At 41.4% G+C, this 20,483-nt stretch overlaps 2 protein-coding genes across 2 annotated transcripts; both read left to right on the top strand.

Annotated features, from left to right (window-relative positions):
* Positions 1–1,005: 1,005 nt before the first annotated feature.
* Positions 1,006–9,061, top strand: LOC310662182 (vomeronasal type-2 receptor 26-like; the record flags this gene model as incomplete). Its single annotated transcript, XM_083408952.1, has 6 exons — positions 1,006–1,151; positions 1,687–1,978; positions 3,614–4,477; positions 4,806–5,033; positions 6,264–6,390; positions 8,151–9,061. 6 exons carry the CDS (start codon positions 1,006–1,008, stop codon positions 9,059–9,061), a joined length of 2,568 nt encoding a protein of 855 aa, XP_083265078.1.
* Positions 9,062–15,609: 6,548 nt separating this feature from the next.
* Positions 15,610–20,391, top strand: LOC310662183 (vomeronasal type-2 receptor 26-like; the record flags this gene model as incomplete). Its single annotated transcript, XM_083408953.1, has 3 exons — positions 15,610–15,753; positions 16,216–16,879; positions 19,359–20,391. 3 exons carry the CDS (start codon positions 15,610–15,612, stop codon positions 20,261–20,263), a joined length of 1,713 nt encoding a protein of 570 aa, XP_083265079.1. The 3' UTR covers positions 20,264–20,391.
* Between the last annotated feature and the right edge of the window lie 92 nt (positions 20,392–20,483).

Below are 20,483 nucleotides of genomic sequence, written 5' to 3' on the forward strand. Positions count from 1 at the left end.
CTCAGGTGCCTCCTTGACCACTGGCTGCCACCACTCTTCCTTGTCCACCCAGTCCCTGACACCCGCTTTCGAAGCCCTAAACCACCAGTGATGCCCAGAGTGAGATTTATGCCAAATATGAATTACTTTTGTGTGAACTTAGCTGATTCTTGGCAAAGGCAATACAAACTGAACAAAATCTCACTGGCAACTAATTATCTCTTAAGGAAGATAATAATAGCTGCAGAATCCAGGAAAATAACCATTAGCAATTTTGTCATGCTAGTTGCAACTTCAAACACACTGGAGAAATGATAACCATGCATATCATTATCAAAATTGCTGCTTTTCTCTGATGCAATGGACACCCAGAGCCAGTAAGCAAGGTCAAAAATAAACACCTGAAAAGAGCAATAAAACCCTTGTGCTTTTTAGAATTGGATCTAGGACTATGTAGGGCTCATACATTACCATACCCTTTTATATGTTAGGTTATGCTTTCAACAACTGATTCCACCACGATTTTTAACCAGAAAAAGTGATCCTGTGAGAATATTTGTTCCTCATACTTCCTCTTCCTTGCTGACTTCCACCTCACAGATTTGGGCAAACCGACAGAGAATTCACATGGTTATCATTTTGCTTCTTTGCCCATCAAGGGAATGAGTTACCAAAAGAGATTCACGTGGTATTTTTCAAAGAAAGAAAACAGCAATAACTTTGTAATTCATACTCTCTCTCTCAGGATGAAAAAGCACTGTTTGAAACACTGATGAACAAGGAGCTATTATTAAGTAAACAAATAGGATACCAGTTCATAGCTTACCTAAGCAGTCATGCTGTAAATTTATGTAGCAACAAAATTCTCCACCATTCAATCGAGACTGTAACAAAACTGATAACTCTTGAAGTATGGGAATTTATCATTGGAGGGGAAGTTTTATGAACAGGATCATGCTAGTGGTGGCCTTCCTTCTTGTCTTGCTGTGTCATACTGTATGCAACACACATCGTATTAATCTCAGCATGTTTGATGATCCACTCCCTACTCCTCATGGATTTTATCAGTCCGGAGACCTTCTCATTGGTGAGATAGTTTCTCAAGTCTTCTTCCACTATAATACCCTCTCGTTCATGGAACAGCCTTCACAGACGATGATTGATGAACCTTTGTAAGACATCTCTATCTCTCACTTGGTCATGATTGGAGCAAGTCATCGAGGAATGATCTGCTTTATTTGTAGTGTGACAAAAGTGTGACTGGAATTGTTATTTATCATTTTCTACAATATATTGTTGGACCCCCTAAACTTGTAAGATTCCTCCAGAAGCCAAGTAAAAGTGAATGGCTGCTGTGTTTTTTTCTATTTTTCTCCTATTGAAAAGAAAACTTGGTAGATTAAACCTTTATTCAGTTTTACCACAAAACCCCACATCTCTTTAGTTTTCAATTTCTTAGTGCCATATTATAGAGATAACAACACATTTCTTTTCCCCAGTGGCAGACCTCAGGGTCTCAAATTTCATCAGTGCCCTGTGTGGTGCCAAAATCTGGGGAAAATTTGAAATGGTTTGCTAGCCCAAAACTATAGTCCGGAGCAATCAAAAACTTGGTTGTTTGCAGTTGAGTGCTGAGGTAGGGTGCAATTATGCTTTTGCTGTGATTCTTATTACAGCTTTATTAAACAGCTTTAACTCTCATTACAGTTCAGTCCCAAAGAATTATCAGCACATCCTGGCCTTAGTATTTGCTGTCAAGGAGATCAATGAGAACCCCAACATTTTATCAAATATTTCTTTAGGGTTCCACATCCTCAATAGCTATTATGCTGCAAGGATGACTTATAAGGCGACAATGAACCTGCTTTCCACACAACATGGGTTTATCCCCAACTTCAAGTGTGACAAACAGAACAATTTGATAGCACTCATTGGAGGGTGTATCTCTGAAATCTCTGCCAGTGTGGCCATCCTTTCAGCAATCTACAAGACTCCACAAGTAAGCTGTGTGAATGAGATTTCACAACCGTGGTACAGGCAAGAACCAATAAACGTGTGACCAGTCAACACACATCCAACTGATGTGCAACTGTGTGCATAGCCACACCAGAAAATGGGGTGGAATGGGTGCAGGGGCATAATGGGGAGTAGTGGGGCAGAGTGGGCTTATGGGTCAGAAACACAACCCCTGCACAAAATGGTTGTTGCCTGTACACTATCTGGGTTTCAACAAACTATTTGATTTAAGTTTCCATGTTATTTTGGTTATCAAATAGGTTACATGTAAATTAACCAATTAACAATCTGGTGGATTCTGACCACATCAAAAAACTGTACACAAAGAGTGTGCATTGATGGTTCCTCATCAACGTTGGGACGGATTTAAACTGGGCTGCTTCAGGGCTCATCTTCAAAAAAACGTTTAATGAGCCAGACAAAGTTGATAATCCTTATAAATTTGTGGATGACTAAACCTGAGAGGGAAAGTTAGCACTTTGGATGGCTTGAATAAAATTCAAAATTATGTTGATGCAGTGTAAAACTAGGCTGAAACTAACATAAGTAAATCTAATAGAGACAAATGAGACATATTTCATTTAGGAAAATGAAGGAGAACCCCCAAGAATAACAGGTGATCGAAAGTGAAATATGAGTAAGCATATCATGCTTGCAAAAAGATTTACTGCAATTTTAGACTGCATTCACAGAACCATAGATTGTATGTTATAAAATGCAATAATACCACTTTGCTCTGCACTAGTCAGCATCATGTGGAGTACTTTGCGCAGTTCTCTGTGGTGTAGCAAAAGAAGGCTACAGACATATTTGAGGAGATTGAGAGAAGGGCAACAGCGATGATCAAAAGTACACAAAATAAATTATAGAAGAAATATTTGAAGAAGCAGTGCATGTTTAGAACAGGAGGCTAACAAGAAACATTGTTACTCCAGATGTGCAATAATGGTGGTGCTCATTTGTACAGGTGGGGCATCTAAGAGCAAGCCGAATCAGGGGCAGGCAGAGCCAATGGGTCAAAGTAAGTCAAAGTAAGCAAAGCTATTGGTAGACAGAATTGTCACCAAACTCACAATTAGATTTTATATACTGTGATTCATTAAGGGCTGTAATGCTTGTTTGTTTTTCAATTAGATAGATAGAACGAACAGAGGGCTCTATCAACATAGCTGTTATTAAATCTCTGTGTGGCTGGTGCCTAGTTGGTGCTCTAGGTGCTCACCAGCCTAGTCAGCTGTCCACATGGCACACCTAACATGGATGCTACAGGCTGCATTAACTCAGGAAGTCGCACCTTGTGGCAGGTGTTTCTCCTGACAGTGCAATTGGGGCTGAGGCAGAGCAGTGGCAGGAGAGCAGACATACGCTGGTGGCATCTCAGTGTGTTATCAAAACAAACCTCTCAATCTGGCATCTGAACCAAGTGGCCCATTGCAATACATAATGGAAAAAATTACTAAGGGGTGTGTGTTCTCAGTGAAGTTCTTCAACCAGAGGGTGCGCAGTGACTCGGGCAGATCATTGAACTCTGGATTTCCATGGGCTGTTGGAAGAGATTGCCTACAAGATTTCCTGCAACTCTAGGATTTAAAATTAACGTAAACATTTCCACCCCCAGCTCACTTATGGATCATTTTTGCCATTACAAGGTGTTAATATGCTGTTACCATTTTTGTACCAGATGGTCCCAAATGAAGCTCACCAACAAATGGGAGTTGTGAGGTTACTTCAACATTTTGGATGGACATGGATTGGGCTCGTGGCTGTGGACGATGACAGAGGGGACAGGTTTTTACAGACAATTGTGCCAATCCTTTCCCAGAATGGCATCTGCCATGCCTTTACCATAAGAATACCAAAATGGAATTATGTGGATGAGATGATAGACTATGTTTTCCAGAACTGGAAAAATTATATAGTTGTCTTTGAGAGAAACCCCAGTGTATTTTTTATTTATGGAGAACATCCATGCTTTCAGATATTAATAACATTGTTTTTTGTAGCACCCTTAAGTGACTTTCCACCTCTGGGTAAAGTGTGGATTGTCACATCCCACTGGGATTTTGCGGCACATGCACTACAGAAGAACTGGGATATGCAAACTTTCCATGGTTCCATATCCTTCACAGTTCACTCAAACCAGCCATTAGGATTCCAAAAGTTTGTTCAGATATTAAGACCTTCATGGGCCAAAGGAGATGGTTTTATCCAAGACTTCTGGGAACCGGCATTCAGCTGTTCGTTAAACATTTCTCAAGGGAGGGAGGAGGAAGATGAAATGAAAACCTGCACTGGAGAGGAGAAGCTGGAGACCCTTCCCGGAATTCTCTTTGAAATGCACATGACTGGCCATAGTTACAATGTCTACAATGCTGTCTATGCAGTGGCACATGCTTTGCAGGCCATATACAAATCCAACTCCATAAGGAGAAGAATAGCAGAAGGGGAGAGGCTGGTATTTCAAAATGTGCAACCATGGCAGGTAATTACAACCCAATACTTTAAAAACACAAGAATAATAAAACCCAGATAACTTTAGATTAAGGGGAGAAAGGAGCTGTATACTTGAATAATTCATCACCACACAAAAATGTTTGCAGCTGTATTTTTATTTTATTTTGGATTATAGGCATTCATATAATAAAATAGTGGGTTTAAAAACAAACAAACAAAAAAATGGATTAGAATTGCAGGTAGATAAAGTCACCAGAAATACGTTTATTTAAAAGTGTGAGATAAGCCTTTGTGACACTCGTTGAAATCATTTCAAGACTTTGTTGTCCCTTTGCTCATATGTTTTTCCAAACTAGATCCATCACTTTCTGAGTAACCTATTATTCAACAACAGTGCAGGGGACACTGCGCATTTTGATGACAATGGAGAATTAGTTGCTGGTTTTGATGTTACAAACTGGGTGATGTTCTCTAATGGCTCAGTGGTAAGAGTAAAAATTGGAAGACTTGAACCCCAGGCTCCTCCTGGCAAAGAGTTAACCCTTAATGAAGATGAAATTACATGGCACCCAACCTTCAATCAAGTGAGACATTTGGTTAAATGCATAGCTCCCATCTTTCTTTGTAACTATGCAATAAAAAGATCAAAGTTCAGAATGTCAAATTCTTATTGTTTGCTACCAATGACCCTTGCAATAGAAATCTTAAAAAATAACAAGACACTCAAAGACTAGGTTAAAATATATCAAGTGTTCAGACCTGCATATTATCCAATATTATGATTGTTTAAAACTGAACTCTGTTTGTTGTGATCAAGGAATAGGGCATTTGGAGAGATTCTCTCTCTCAACTTGTTCCCCCAAATTTAGTCCCCCAAAATAATTTAGATTTGTAAAAATCCCGTTGGCAGTTGACACTATTTTAGCTCAAAAAGTATTCTGTAACTTTCCTGCTGCTCTGCATATAAAGCTATCCTATAGGGAAAGAACGTCTCTACATTATATACTTTCCCCATTCCTGATTCTGTGAGCGAGAATGGGATGGATCATCCCTGGGTGAAAAAGACTTTGATGTGTTATTAGATATCTTTTTCATGTCTATATAAATATTGTTTTTTGATAGTTTGTAAAGTTTGTCTCATCTTTTCTCCCCCAAATATTTTTATTAGTTTTTTTCACAAACATAAATAAAACTTAATCTTTTACAATCATCATTATATGTCATTTATAAGTTCACACCCAGACTTCCTTCCTTCCCTGCTTCGGTTTTCTTAGTTTATATCTTCTCTTGCAGATTCTTATTTCGAGTTTGTCTCATCTTTGAGGCAGGCTATGACAAGCCCCTCAAGTTCCCTTCCAAATTCATCTCACCTCCCCTTTTAAAATCACGGTTGGACTCTCTAATACCAACAATTTCAATAGCTCATTATTTTCAGAACAGTAGTTTTCAAGGTAATTGGACCCTTTTCGTTTTTTTTAATCCCATGAATGGAATTATTTGATGGGTGTAGTGGAAATAAGTCTATTGGCTGCAATCATCCATTGTGCTCTCAATGGCTTTCTATGACATATTTTGGTGGCTTGGTGCAGCAGGGAGCCTTCTCTATTCATGTTGCTTCTAAATCCATTGACATGGCTGATATAACTAGAAATGCATTAGAGAAGACTCCTAGCTGTATACATTAAGCCCCCCAACAAGATGGAGGTGGTGGAAATGGCTTGCAGGAGTGGGGCGGAGGGAGCTGGACCTACTCACATATTTGAAGTAGGTGGAAAGTGAAGAGCACTTAAACTCTTATTGCTTATCCCATAAAGGTGATGCCTGTTTCTGTGTGCAATGACCACTGCTATCCTGGCTACAATAGGAAAAAGAGGGAAGGAGAGAAATTTTGCTGCTATGATTGTGCTCCATGTCCAGAAGGGATGATCTCTAGCCAGAAAGGTAGGATGCATGATCCCAATAAATTTCCATAGCATACATATGTATTATATTTGCTTGGAGAATGTACTGGATATCCCCTGAGTATTTATGAGGTCAGTTCACAGAACAGAATTTTCCAGATCCTTGGGAGAAAGGGAGCCTATCAATGAAATAGTAAAGTAAGTAAGTAAATTGGACTAAGGGATCGTGGCATCTGGAATTCAACAGCTGTGGTGGTGCCTGTCTATATAAGAAGTGGCAAGGTGACCTCCTTTGCCAGAGAGTGCCATAAACACTGAGAAGGCTCTATTTGAAGCCATAGTACATCTTCAACATATATCCTACATGGCTAGGTTAGACGCTACCTTTCCTCTTTCCAACCAGACCAAACTGTATTTCAAATGCTATCCAGACAAAGTCCTCTTTCATTTATCTGCTACCTGATGGATAGGATACAATGTAAGACAGTCAACAACCACATTTACAGCCTTTTAAACTATTGTAAAGATAAAGGGACCCCTGACCATTAGGTCCAGTTGTGGCCAACTCTGGGGTTGCGGCGCTCATCTCGCTTTATTGGCCAAGGGAGCCGGCGTACAGCTTCCAGGTCATGTGGCCAGCATGACTAAGCCGCTTCTGGCGAACCAGAGCAGCGCACGGAAACACTGTTTACCTTCCCGCCAGCGTGGTACTTATTTATCTACTTGCACTTTGATATGCTTTCAAACTGCTAGGTTGGCAGGAGCTGGGACCGAACAACAGGAGCTCACCCCGTTGCAGGGATTCGAACCACCGACCTTCTGATCGCCAAACCCTAGGCTCTGTGGTTTAACCCACAGAGTCACCAGAGTCCCAATTAAACTATTGTAGCTTCCACCAAAGTATTCTGGGACTGAAATTTAAGGGTGCAGAGATTTATTAGGAGACACCTATTCCCCTTCCAGAGCTACAATTCCCAGAGGGGTTTAACAATCAATCACTCGTTACGGGGTTGTCTTATTTGCAATATATCAACAGAACACCAGTGAATAAGTTTTAGTTGATGAAAAAGGAAACATATTCCACAAATAATATAAATGGCAAGTCAAAAGCACATTATACATATTCTCATTATACATGAGAAAATAATGTGAAATAAGTTGTATTGAAACAGTGGCTGTTACATGCAAGGATTATCCATGCGCTCTGGTTTCCGTCACAGTGTTCCGTTGCTTCAGAAGCAGTTTAGTCATGCTGGCCACATGATCCAGAAAGCTGTCCGTGGACAAACGCCGGCTCCCTTGGCCTGAAAGCTGTCCAGGGGTCCTTTACCTTTTTACCTTTTATAATATGCAAGATTAAAAATAACTATAAAATTAACACCCACCTTTTATTTGTCTATGGTTAGAGGTCAGTAAGATGAGGTAAATCAAAACTGTGGATGCTGTGCATAGCGTCAGACCCCAGACCTCTCACCCCCATAAAACATAGCCTTGTTGACTAGACTACTATCCCATTTCCCACCCTTGCTTGAAAGATTCAGGCTCTTTGCTTGGGAAATTCCAGTGTTTTGATTAAAGAAGTCAGTATTCAAAGGTGCATTGCCAGAAGCTATATGGCTAAGTGAAGCATGACTACTTTTAAATGGGGGGAGGGCAGGGCCCATCACTTAGGCTGGGCTGTGATATTGTGTAGTGTTTTTGTTTTGTTGTGGGGGTTCTTGCTGTTGTTACTGTTATTTTTCTTTATCTTTATTTTGGGAAATTATTTAATTTGCTTGTGTCCTTTTTTGTACTTTTCAGATATGGACGCCTGTGTCAAATGCCCAGAAGATAAGTATCCCAACAATTACCAAACTCAATGTATTCCCAAGGTTTTAAGTTACCTCTCTTACAAAGAAAATTTAGGGATCATATTAGTTGCCTTGGCCATTTTTTTCTCTTTGATCACAGTTTTAGTACTTGGAACATTTATGAAGCACAATAACACTCCCATAGTCAAAGCCAACAATCAGACTCTGACCTACATCCTCCTCATCTCCCTCCTCCTATGTTTCCTCTGCTCTTTTCTCTTCATTGGACAGCCTGGAAAGATTATTTGCCTCCTCCGACAAATGACTTTTGGCATCATCTTCTCTGTAGCTTTGTCCTCTGTCTTGGCAAAGACCATCATCGTGGTTGTGGCATTCATGGCAACCAAACCAGGATCTAGCATGAGAAAATGGGTTGGGAAAGGCCTGGCAAATTCTATTGTCTTTTCCTGCTCCTTTATCCAAGCTGCAATTTGTATTTTTTGGTTAAGTACTTCCCCACCATTCCCAGATAGGAACATGGACTCACTGAATGTGGAAATCATACTGGAATGTAAGGAGGGATCAGCTGCCATGTTTTATTGTGTCTTAGCCTATATGGGTTCCCTGGCCATTCTCAGTTTCATAGTGGCTTTTCTAGCCAGGAAGCTACCTGACAGTTTCAATGAAGCCAAGTTCATCACTTTCAGCATGTTGGTGTTTTGCAGTGTTTGGTTGTCCTTTGTTCCAACCTACTTGAGCACCAAAGGAAAATACATGGTGGCTGTGGAGATTTTCTCCATCTTGGCTTCCAGTGCTGGGTTACTGGGTTGCATCTTTTCCCCCAAATGTTATATTATTGTTTTGAGGCCTGAGCTGAACAACAGGGAGCAACTGATAATTAGAAATAGAGAAAGTACGTAAGATAATATTGTTATTCATCTATTATGTAAATTTATTTGCAAATGTTGATGGTAGAGATATGATAAGCAAACAACCACCCTTAGATTTCTGTGACTAGAGTTGGGCTGGATGAATCTCACCCCAATTTTGCCATTAACGCCTGTTCTGTTCTTTTTTCACTGACTGAACATGCAGCCATTCTAAAGGAAGTTGTGTCTTTATCCTTCAGAGATCATGGGGCTTGTTGTGCAGCTCTTGCATCACCCCCTACACACAATACACATCCAGATTGGTTATATTTCTTTATTTCATAAGATTCATACACCATTTGATTGTAAAAACAACCTCAAAGTGCTTAAGACAATAAAATTATCAATACCAAGAATTGATAACAATAATTTAAAACATTTGGAAAGTTAAAATAACAATAAAATTCACATCAATCCTCTAAATATTTATGTAGACTTGTGTGATAGCGCAATGGCACTTTCCCCCCGGTGCTGTTGGACCTGCCTCCACTTAAATATAGTGCACCCACTTCACAGAACACCAATTCCACGAATTCCTACAAACTACCCCAGATTATCTTGTGGGGGACTTGTGTGAGGGAAAACTTAATAATTAGGAGTTTCAGACAGGATTTGATCAAATAATCAATAAGGATTTTATTAAACAAAGGAAGTTTATGACACAAAGTGGGTAAAACATAGGATACTTCAGATTATAATGCTATTTCACTTCAGTTCTTTCTCAGTTGTTTCACAGCTGTTGCTGCTTAATACTTTGGTTCTTAAACAAGGTGGTACTTCCCCTCAGTTACACAGCCCTTTGACAACCCTGCTCCTGAGGTACTCCAGGTAACAGACCCAAGGGATCACCACACCCCTCTTAAGTGGTTTGGGGAGTCTTCTCTTTTCATAGCAGAATCTCCCCCCCTCCTGACTGGAATGAGACCAAAGTAGATTGTATCTTTCCAGTTTCTACTTCTGCTGCCACTGCCTCAGCCTCAGTCTCCCAGTTAACTCCTGGCCTAATACTCTCACAGGACACCACACACTGTCCTTCACACTAAGCTCAGAGTCTCCTTTCTCTAGCTTTTGATCTATTCCTCAGAGTGGATGTTTCTACTCAGAACCAACTCTCTCTCTATCTCCTCTCACTTCCTATCTCCCAACCTATCTCCCAACCAAAAAGACCTGCCTCTCAAAATCCTCTCCTTTTCAGCCCTCTCTTCTGGAACCCTGGCCAGTCAGAAGCTGCTGTTGGTTAACCATTTGTTGGCAGAGAAAAAAGAAAAAGAAAGCACTCAGTGAACCAACCTGCCCAGCAAAAACAAACTTTTCCGTCACAACTTGTCTAAACAAAAATATTCAGACAACAAAAGGAATACAATGAAGTTGCCTGCCATAGGGAAATCCAAAGTCTTGCCACACTCAAAGACCATTTTCATACACACGCAGAATAGGTATTATGTGGTACCTGTAACAGTAAAAAAAACATTCATTAGGTAGGGGAATCTGTGCAGTCAGGTACCCATTTTTGAGCTCCTGTGAAGCTCTGTTTTCAGTGGACCCTTTAAAGATGACACATGTTATTGTTATGATGTTAGCAGATGGACATGTGGGTGGCCCCTATCAAAGTTGACCTGTGAGGGCGAATGTCTATTGCACTGGCTGGATTCAGTTTTCCACCAGTACATTAAGTCTTCTGAACAGTTTGTGGAATCTCCCTGCCCAATCACGACAAGAAAATAGCAGAAATTTAGCTACCTTTAGGAACACAGGAAAGGTTGTGGTTGTTTTGGCCAACATTCCCCCCCCCCCTCCTGCAAGTATGTTAGACATAATTTCACCAAGTGTCTGGTTCCTCTGGGGGGGCTAATTACAGGTTTTGCCATTCTCAATTGCATACATTGTGATTGTCATTAAGGTCTCAGAGATGTGCCATATTTTCCTCCTTTTGACCAGCCACCTCCTGGTTTCCAGAATCTGAATCATAACAAAACACCAACAAAGGCCAAGCTATGTTTTCAAAAACCTTGCTTGTTGTTCAGAACTGGAGCTAAGGACCCAGGCTCCAGCATACTCCAGTTCCATATAGTTTTCCGGTATATGTATGTAGATAGAGGATACAGGCTCCAAATATTGCATCAGCAGAGGCTGCTGCTTTTCAAGACAGACTGCTATACATACCTGTTGTTATGAAAGAAGGCGGAAAATCTGGCATCTTCACTGAGAGGAGAATGACCATAATTGGGACAGTGTTATTGGAGATGTTTCTAATGCTGCTGCAGATACCTCACAGTGAGTTCCAGGAGCATGCTGCAAGATGCATTGTTCATGACCCCATCTATACGCCTCATAAGTATTATAAGTCAGGCGATTTCATAATTCATAGAATCATAGAATCATAGAATCATAGAGTTGGAAGAGACCACAAGGGTCATCGAGTCCAACCCCCTGCCAAGCAGGAAACACCATCAGACCACTCCTGACATATGGTTGTCAAGCCTCTGCTTAAAGACCTCCAAAGAAGGAGACTCCACCACACTCCTTGGCAGCAAATTCCACTGTCGAACAGCTCTTACTGTCAGGAAGTTCTTCCTAATGTTTAGGTGGAATCTTCTTTCTTGTAGTTTGGATCCATTGCTCCGTGTCCGCTTCTCTGGAGCAGCAGAAAACAACCTTTCTCCCTCCTCTATGTGACATCCTTTTATATATTTGAACATGGCTATCATATCACCCCTTAACCTCCTCTTCTCCAGGCTAAACATGCCCAGCTCCCTTAGCCGATCCTCATAAGGCATCGTTTCCAGGCCTTTGACCATTTTGGTTGCCCTCCTCTGTACACGTTCTAGTTTGTCAGTGTCCTTCTTGAACTGTGGTGCCCAGAACTGGACACAGTACTCCAGGTGAGGTCTGACCAGAGCAGAATACAGTGGCACTATAACTTCCCTTGATCTAGATGCTATACTCCTATTGATGCAGCCCAGAATTGCATTGGCTTTTTTAGCTGCCGCGTCACACTGTTGGCTCATGTTAAGTTTGTGGTCAACCAAGACTCCTAGATCCTTTTCACATGTACTGCTCTCAAGCCAGGTGTCACCCATCTTGTATTTGTGCCTCTCATTTTTTTTGCCCAAGTGCAATACTTTACATTTCTCCCTGTTAAAATTCATCTTGTTTGTTTTGGCCCAGTTCTCTAATCTGTCAAGGTCGTTTTGAAGTGTGATCCTGTCTTCTGGGGTGTTAGCCACCCCTCCCAGTTTGGTGTCATCTGCAAATTTGATCAGGATGCCCTTGAGTCCATCATCCAAGTCGTTGATAAAGATGTTGAATAAGACCGGGCCCAAGACAGAACCCTGTGGCACCCCACTAGTCACTCTTCTCCAGGATGAAGAGGAACCATTGATGAGCACCCTTTGGGTCCGGTCAGTCAGCCAGTTACAAATCCACTGAGTGGTAGCATAGTCAAGACCGCATTTTACCAGCTTCTTTACAAGAATATCATGGGGCACCTTGTCAAATGCCTTCCTGAAATCAAGGTAGACTACATCCACTGCGTTCCCTTCATCTACCAGGCTTGTAATTCTGTCAAAAAATGAGATCAGGTTAGTCTGACATGACTTATTTTTCAGAAATCCATGCTGACTATTGGTGATCACAGCATTCCTTTCTAGGTGCTCACAGATTGTTTGCTTAATGATCTGCTCCAGAATCTTCCCTGGTATTGATGTCAGACTGACTGGGCGGTAATTATTTGGGTCCTCTCTTTTCCCCTTTTTGAAAATAGGGACAACATTTGCCCTCCTCCAGTCTGCCGGGACTTCGCCTGTTCTCCAGGAATTCTCAAAGATGACTGCCAGTGGTTCTGAGATCACATCTGCCAGTTCTTTTAATACTCTTGGATGCAGTTCATCTGGCCCTGGAGACTTGAATACATCTAAACTAGCCAAGTATTCTTGTACTATCTCCTTAGTTATTCTGGGCTGTGTTTCCTCTGCTGAATCATTTCCTCCAAATTCTTCAGGTCGGGCATTGTTTTCTTTATCGGAGAAGACTGAGGCAAAGAAGGCATTGAGGAGTTCAGCCCTTTCTGTGTCCCCTGTTTGCATTTCACCATCTTCTCCTCTGAGTGACCCCACTGTTTCTTTGTTCTTCCTTTTGCTACGAACATACCCATAGAAGCCTTTTTTGTTGCTTTTAACCTCTCTAGCAAGCCTGAGTTCATTCTGTGCTTTAGCTTTTCTGACTTTGTGTCTACACGTGCTGGCTATTTGTTTGAATTCCTCTTTGGTGGTTTCCCCCCTTTTCCATTTTTTGTACACATCCTTTTTTAATCTTAACTCAGTTAAAAGTTCTTTAGATAGCCACCCTGGCTTCTTTAGGCACCTTCCATGTTTCCGTCTCATTGGTATTGCCTGAAGTTGTGCTTTTACTATCTCCCTCTTAACAAACTCCCAGCCATCATGAACTCCCTTTCCTTTTAGTATTACTGTCCATGGGATCTCACCCAGCACTTCCCTAAGTTTTATGAAGTCGGCTTTCTTAAAGTCAAGAAATTGAATCCTAGTATGCTTGGCTGCTCCTTTCCGTTGTATAGTAAACTTCAGAAGAGCATGATCACTTGCGCCTAATGATCCTTCCACTTCTACCCCATTAACCAGGTCATCGACATTGGTTAGGACCAGATCTAAAATGGCTGTTCCTCTTGTTGCTTCTCCCACTTTCTGGACAATGAAGTTGTCTGCAAGGCCAGTGAGGAATCTGTTTGACCTTATGCTCTTGGCTGAGTTTGACATCCAACAAATATCTGGGTAATTGAAGTCCCCCATTACTACTATCTCCCTTCCTTTTGCATGCTTGGCCATCTGTTCCAGGAAGGCATCATCTATGTCCTCCGTTTGGCTTGGGGATCTATAGTAAACTCCCACAATGAGGTCACTATTATTCTTCTCTCCCTTAATTTTGACCCAAATGCTCTCACTTTGGCTTTGAGGTTCTAAATCTTGGATCTCTTCACAGGTATACACATCCCTGACATATAACGCCACTCCTCCTCCTTTCTTGTCTGGTCTGTTTCTCTGAAATAGATTGTATCCCTCCATTTTTACATTCCAGTCGTGGGACTTATCCCACCAGGTTTCAGTGATGCCTATTATGTCATATTTAGTTTGCTGTACCAAGAGCTCAAGCTCATCTTGTTTATTTCCCATGCTTTGTGCATTAGTGTACAGACATTGAAGTCCATTAGTCATTCCCCCGTGTCTCTTATTTAAGGATTTTTTCCTCCCACCACTAGGTCTGCTTGCTGTTTGCTCCATTTGGTCTATGACATTTGGATGATCATCTTCATCAATTAATAGACTCCTACCTTCAGGAGCACTGTCTCCCTCCCCCGCATTAGTCAGTTTAAAGCCCTCCTGATGAGGTTTCTTAGTTTTTTGGCAAAAACATTCCTCCCAACCGTTGTGAGGTGCAGCCCATCGCTTGCCAGAAGTCCATCCTCAAGAAACTGCAGTCCGTGATCTAAGAATCCAAACCGTTCCTGTTTACACCATTTGCGAAGCCAGCTGTTTACTTCCACTATTTTCCTCTCTCTCCCTGGGCCACGTCGTTCAACTGGGAGGACAGATGAGATGACGATTTGTGCATTTAATTGCTTCAATTTCCTGCCCAGAGCCTCGTAGTCTCTTTTGATCTTCTGGAGGCTATTGCTTGCAGTGTCATTGGTTCCCACATGAACCAAGAGGAAGGGATATTTGTCAGTGGGTTTTATGATGCCTTGCAGTCGTTCAGTTACATCTTGGATCTTAGCCCCGGGGAGACAGCACACTTCCCGAGACATCTTGTCAGGCCCACAGATCACTGCTTCTGCTAATTGGTGGGGCTGCCTCTCTGATGCTACTGTTTTTGGATTCATTTTCCTTCACTGAATACCCTACTCCTGATACTAGCTTTCCCATGTAAGGTTCTTTTGTTTTTCTGTATTATGACAAAGGTTGTCAGCTGCAGCCTTAATGGAATCAGTAGCACACATGTGAATGTTTATCAATAAACACTGGAGGGGCTTATACTCATAGGGTATTCAGAAGCTGCTATTAATCGTTTTTTAAAAATCCATGCAACTATACATGATTCGTTCAATCTCACATGTAGTTTGATCATTCTACAATGACTTTTAAATCATTTGAAATCCTCTAATCCCACAATGCCAGATACATTGCATCAGGATCACGGTGTAATAATATATACATACTATCACTTTCTACATATTGCAGCTTTGTGTGGTTCTGCAAGTTTGCTATGCTCTCAGCAGTCTATCAACTAATTTACATGCTACTGATGAAGCACGACAGCTACTAAACAACTTTATTTTTGTTACATTTCCTGGTAACTTATTATCTAACTTTTTCCCCCAGTGTTGTGACAAAGAATTACCAGCATGTCCTGGCCTTGATATTTGCTGTAAATGAGATTAATAGAAATCCCAAGATTTTACCTAATGCTTCCTTTGGATTCCACATCCCTGAGAGCTACTTTAGCCAGAAGTGGAGCTACCACATTGCAATGGAGTTTTTCTCCACACGGTACAGATTTGTCCCTAATTATAACTGTGATGTCAAGAACAACCTCATAGGAGTCATAGGAGGACTGGGTTCTGAAACCTCTTACTATTTGGCTGTCATCTTGGACATGTATAAGTTTCCACAGGTATAACATACTCTTGGAACATAGAGTTCTCAAAACTATTTGCCTTTCTTGAGGAGGCAGGATCTAACTCCTCTTGGAAGGAGACATTAATCACCTTTCTGGCCCAGCCAGCACCAGCTGTTCTCTCCTTGCTAGCTTTATCAGTTAAGAGGTTTTTGCTTTTAAACGTTCTTGGTGTGTATTTTATTCTTCCTTCTGTAAATTATTTGATTTTTCTTTTGAGCAGTATAAAATATTGTAAATTTTAATTAAATATTCATATCTCGCTATCTGCTACTTAAGGTGCAGAGGAAAATTTTATATTGGGTGACGTTTCTGAGTGCTTTTCACAAGCAACTCACAACATTTTAAACAAAATGTTCAGTATCTATAAATACACACATGCACACACACCACCAACCCAGCCCTACAGGTTTCCAAATCAATTTCTAAAACAACTTCCTGAATCCCCCCCCCTTTTAGTTCACCTACGGTGATTTTGTCCCCATGCTGAAGGATCAATCTCATTCACTGTCCTTGTATCGGATGGCGCCAAATGAAATCCACCAGTACAAGGGAATTGTCCAGCTACTTCTGCATTTCCAATGGATTTGGGTGGGTCTAATGACCATGAAGGAGGAAACTGGAGAAACATTTTTGAGCAACCTGCTGCCAGTACTTTCTCAGAACAGAATCTGTGCTGCCTTCACTGAGAAAATTCCTGTAAGAGCCTTTTTGGGTGACTTCTTAAATTTGCAAGAAAAGTGGAACAAAATATTTTCAGACATTATAAAAAGTAAAGCCAACACTATTGTTGTCTATGGAGAAGCTTTGACCATGATAACATTGAGAGGACTGCTGCATGAAGGAGAAGCTGAGTATGGGAAATCATTTGGTAAAGTGTGGATTATGGTAGCCCAGATGGACATTGTAGCTGTGTCCATGCACAAGGACTGGGATATAGAAGCCTTCCATGGTGCCTTAGCCTTCACAGCCCACTCACAGGAGGTGCCAGGATTCCAAAATTTTCTTCGAAAGCTAAACCCTCATTTGATGAAGGGAGATGGCTTCATCCGACCATTCTGGGAGCAAGCATTTGGCTGTTCATTTCCAAATTCCCATTTTAATGGAGATGATGTGGACACTTGTACTGGAGAAGAGAGGCTGCAGAATCTTCCTGGGCCTTTTTTTGAAATGAGCATGACTGGCCACAGCTACAGTATCTACAATGCTGTACAGGCTCTGGCAAATTCGGTACATGCCATGTACTTATCCATATTCAAATCTAAAGTCACGGTGGAAAGAAGGAAGCTACAGCTCAAAAATATCCAGCCATGGAAGGTAGTAGTTTTCACAGCATTCTGCCTTCACCATGAGAGCACAAGATCTTAATGCAGCCTTCACCCATCTGATGTCTTCCAGACCTGTATACCATGACTCCCATCACTTTGAGTCTGGAAGGCTGATGGTGAGAAATTATGGGAATTGTATTCTAAAACAATTGTAGTTCATCAGTTGGTGAAGCCTGTATGTGTCAAGATCATGTGCGCTGAAGGTCTTTCACATAACACCTCAAAGATATTGAATTTAATTGTATAATTTGACATTTGGACATTTATGACCCTTTCCCTAACTTTTGTCACAAATTTAAAAATGCATTAGTGATTCACAGGGTGTATTTAACCCTATGAACAAATATCCACCCACAAATCTAAGTGAATGGGATGGGATGCAAGTTTAGAGGAAATATCTTGGATACTAATGCAATTCCAACACTGATTTATTTTTCCATCCCACCTAGCTTCATCCTATTCTGAGGAGCATCTCATTTAACAACACTGCAGGAGAAACGGTGCACTTGAATGAGAATGGAGAATTGACAATGGGGTTTGATATTACAAATCTGATTACTTTCCCCAATAAGTCATTTGTTAGAATGAAAGTTGGAAGAATGAATCCTTGGGCTCCTCATGGCAAACATTTGAGCATGGATGAAGATGCCATTGTGTGGCCTAGAAGTTTTAACCAGGTGGGACATCACTATTGCCTTTAGCTGCCATAAAACAAAAGGAGGGAGGGAGAGGAGAAACAATTGTTTGTAGCATCCTTAATAGGATGTTTCTATAGTCTTTATCCCAGTTTTTAATTATTATTATACAGTGGTACCTTGGGTTAAGAACTTAATTCATTCTGGAGGTTTGTTCTTAACCTGAAACTGTTCTTATCCTGAGGTACCACTTTAGCTAATGGGGCCTCCTGCTGCCGCTGTGCCGCTGCTGTGCAATTTCAGTTCTCATTCTGAAGGATAATTCTATGAGGATAGTGATGTTACCATGCTATTTGATAAATATATATTCTCAATGTGAATTATTCACATTTCCTGAATAGGTGATGCCTCTTTCACTCTGTAACAGCAACTGTCAACCTGGTTACCAGAAGAAGAAAAAGGAGGGGGAGCCATTTTGCTGCTATGATTGTATTCAATGTCCAAAAGGGAAGATTTCTCATGAAGAAGGTAGAATATGCAGCACCTAGAGTAATCTAGCATTCTGCACCATTGTGTCAAGAGTATGGCAATGATGGCACAAAGGGCCTCTTCGTTAAAGCACCTTGTAGTTCGTGATGGTAGTCATTGCTGCCTCTGCTTCCTCCTGGCACCACAACTGGTCCTCCTTCCACTCACAGCAGGAGGAAGTGGAGAAGGGGCTGGCCATTGGAGCCATGCCATGCTTGGTTCCGTATTTCACCTCCACACTTATTGGACTTTGGGGGGAGCCCAGCCTGGGGCCAAAGAGGGCACAGTCCCCAGGAGCTGGTACCCCTTCCATCTACAGTGGGGGAATCTCAAGTAAAGCACCCATGGCCATCCAGCCTCTGCCTAAAAACTTCCGAGGAAGGAGAGTTCATCATCTTCTGAGGGAGTCTGTTCCACTATCAAACAGCTCTTGCCACCAGAAAGTTCTGATGTTGAGTCAGAAAATCCCTTCTTGTAACTTGAAACTCTGTGGTTTGTGTCCCACCCTACAGAGCAGGAGAAAACAAGCTTGCCACATCTTCCATGTGACAGCCCTTTAGATATTTGAAGATGGCTGTCGTATCTGCTCTCAGTCTCCCCTTCTCCAGGCTAAACAAACCCAACTTCCTCAACCATTCCTCATAAGGCTTGGTTTCCAGCCCATTGATCACCTCATCTGCACACATCCCAGCTTGTCAATATGTTTCTTAAATTGTGGTGCCCAGAACCGGACACAGCACTCCACATCTGACCAAGGCAAGATAGAGTGGTACTATTACTTCCATTGAATTATGTGGCAGAGATATCTTGTCCTGGAATCTAGTGCAAATGTTTCAATCTCTCTCTGTTACCTGTTAAATTCAGCCTAGCTGGAACATTAGTAAGTAGTAAGGGAAAGCTTGCCTTAGAATACAATTGGTGCCAAGTGATATGTTAGTAGTTTTATTCACTTATCTTGAAAGTTGTACATCAACATAAACACACTTTTGTCTTCTTAAAGGGAAGACTACAGCATGATTTAATTTTTTTAACCTGATTGTTTGTAGAAATAGAAGGAATAGCTTCAACTGCAAAAAGCAACTTCTGAAAAAGTTTTTCATCTTTTTTTCAGATGCAGATTCTTGCACAATGTGCCCAAAAGATCATTATCCAAACAAAGAAAAAAATCAGTGCATTCCAAAGCTAATAACCTTCTTGTCTTATAAGGACCCTTTGGGGATGAGTTTAGCTATTTTTGCACTTTTCTTTTCCTTGATCACTGCTCTAGTGCTAGGAGCCTTTATAATGCACCGCAACACTCCTATTGTGAAAGCCAACAACCGGAGCCTCACCTACACCCTCCTCTTCTCCCTCCTGCTCTGCTTCCCTTGTGCTTTGCTGTTTATTGGCCATCCTGTAAAGGTTATGTGTCTCCTCCGTCAAGTTGCATTTGGCATGGTCTTCTCAGTGGCTGTGTCTTCTGTGCTAGCAAAAACCATTACAGTGGTTCTGGCTTTCATGGCCACCAAGCCAGGAAGTAGCATGAGGAAATGGGTAGGGAAAAAGGTGGCCAACTCCATTGTTCTTCTCTGCTCTCTTGTTCAAGGAATTATTTGTACCGTATGGCTGGCAATTAATCCTCCATTTCCAGATATTGACATGAATTCAGTGACTGAAGAAATTGTACTTGAATGTAATGAGGGGTCTGTGACTATGTTCTACTGTGTCCTGGGTTACATGGGCTTCCTGGCTATTGTGAGCTTCACTGTAGCTTTCCAGGCTAGAAAGTTACCTGACAGCTTCAACGAAGCCAAACTAATCACTTTTAGCATGCTTGTGTTTTGCAGTGTTTGGTTATCCTTTTTTCCCACCTACCTGAGCACCAAAGGGAAATACATGGTCGCTGTGGAGATCTTCTCCATCTTAGCCTCCAGTGCTGGGCTGCTGGGTTGCATCTTTTTCCCTAAATGTTACATAATTGTGCTGAGGCCAGAACTGAACAAAAGAGATCACTTAATAAAGAGAAATTCTCACTGATGCTTGCGGACATTCTGCAATCCTTAGAGTAGACCAAAATTGCAGAGAAGCCTTCCAACATGACTTCCACTCTCAGGCTTTTATATATTTGCAGTAGGAGATGACGAATGCACCTGCTTTGTAAATTAACTGACATAGATTATTCTAGTTCCAAAGGGTTCCAGAACTGTTTCTGGAACAATTTGACAACCTCTGTTTTTCCCCTTCTTCTGCTCTTGAA

The sequence above is a fragment of the Podarcis tiliguerta genome, assembly GCF_965153285.1.
Source record: "Podarcis tiliguerta genome assembly, chromosome: 13".
In the NCBI taxonomy this organism is placed as follows: Eukaryota; Metazoa; Chordata; class Lepidosauria; order Squamata; family Lacertidae; genus Podarcis; species Podarcis tiliguerta.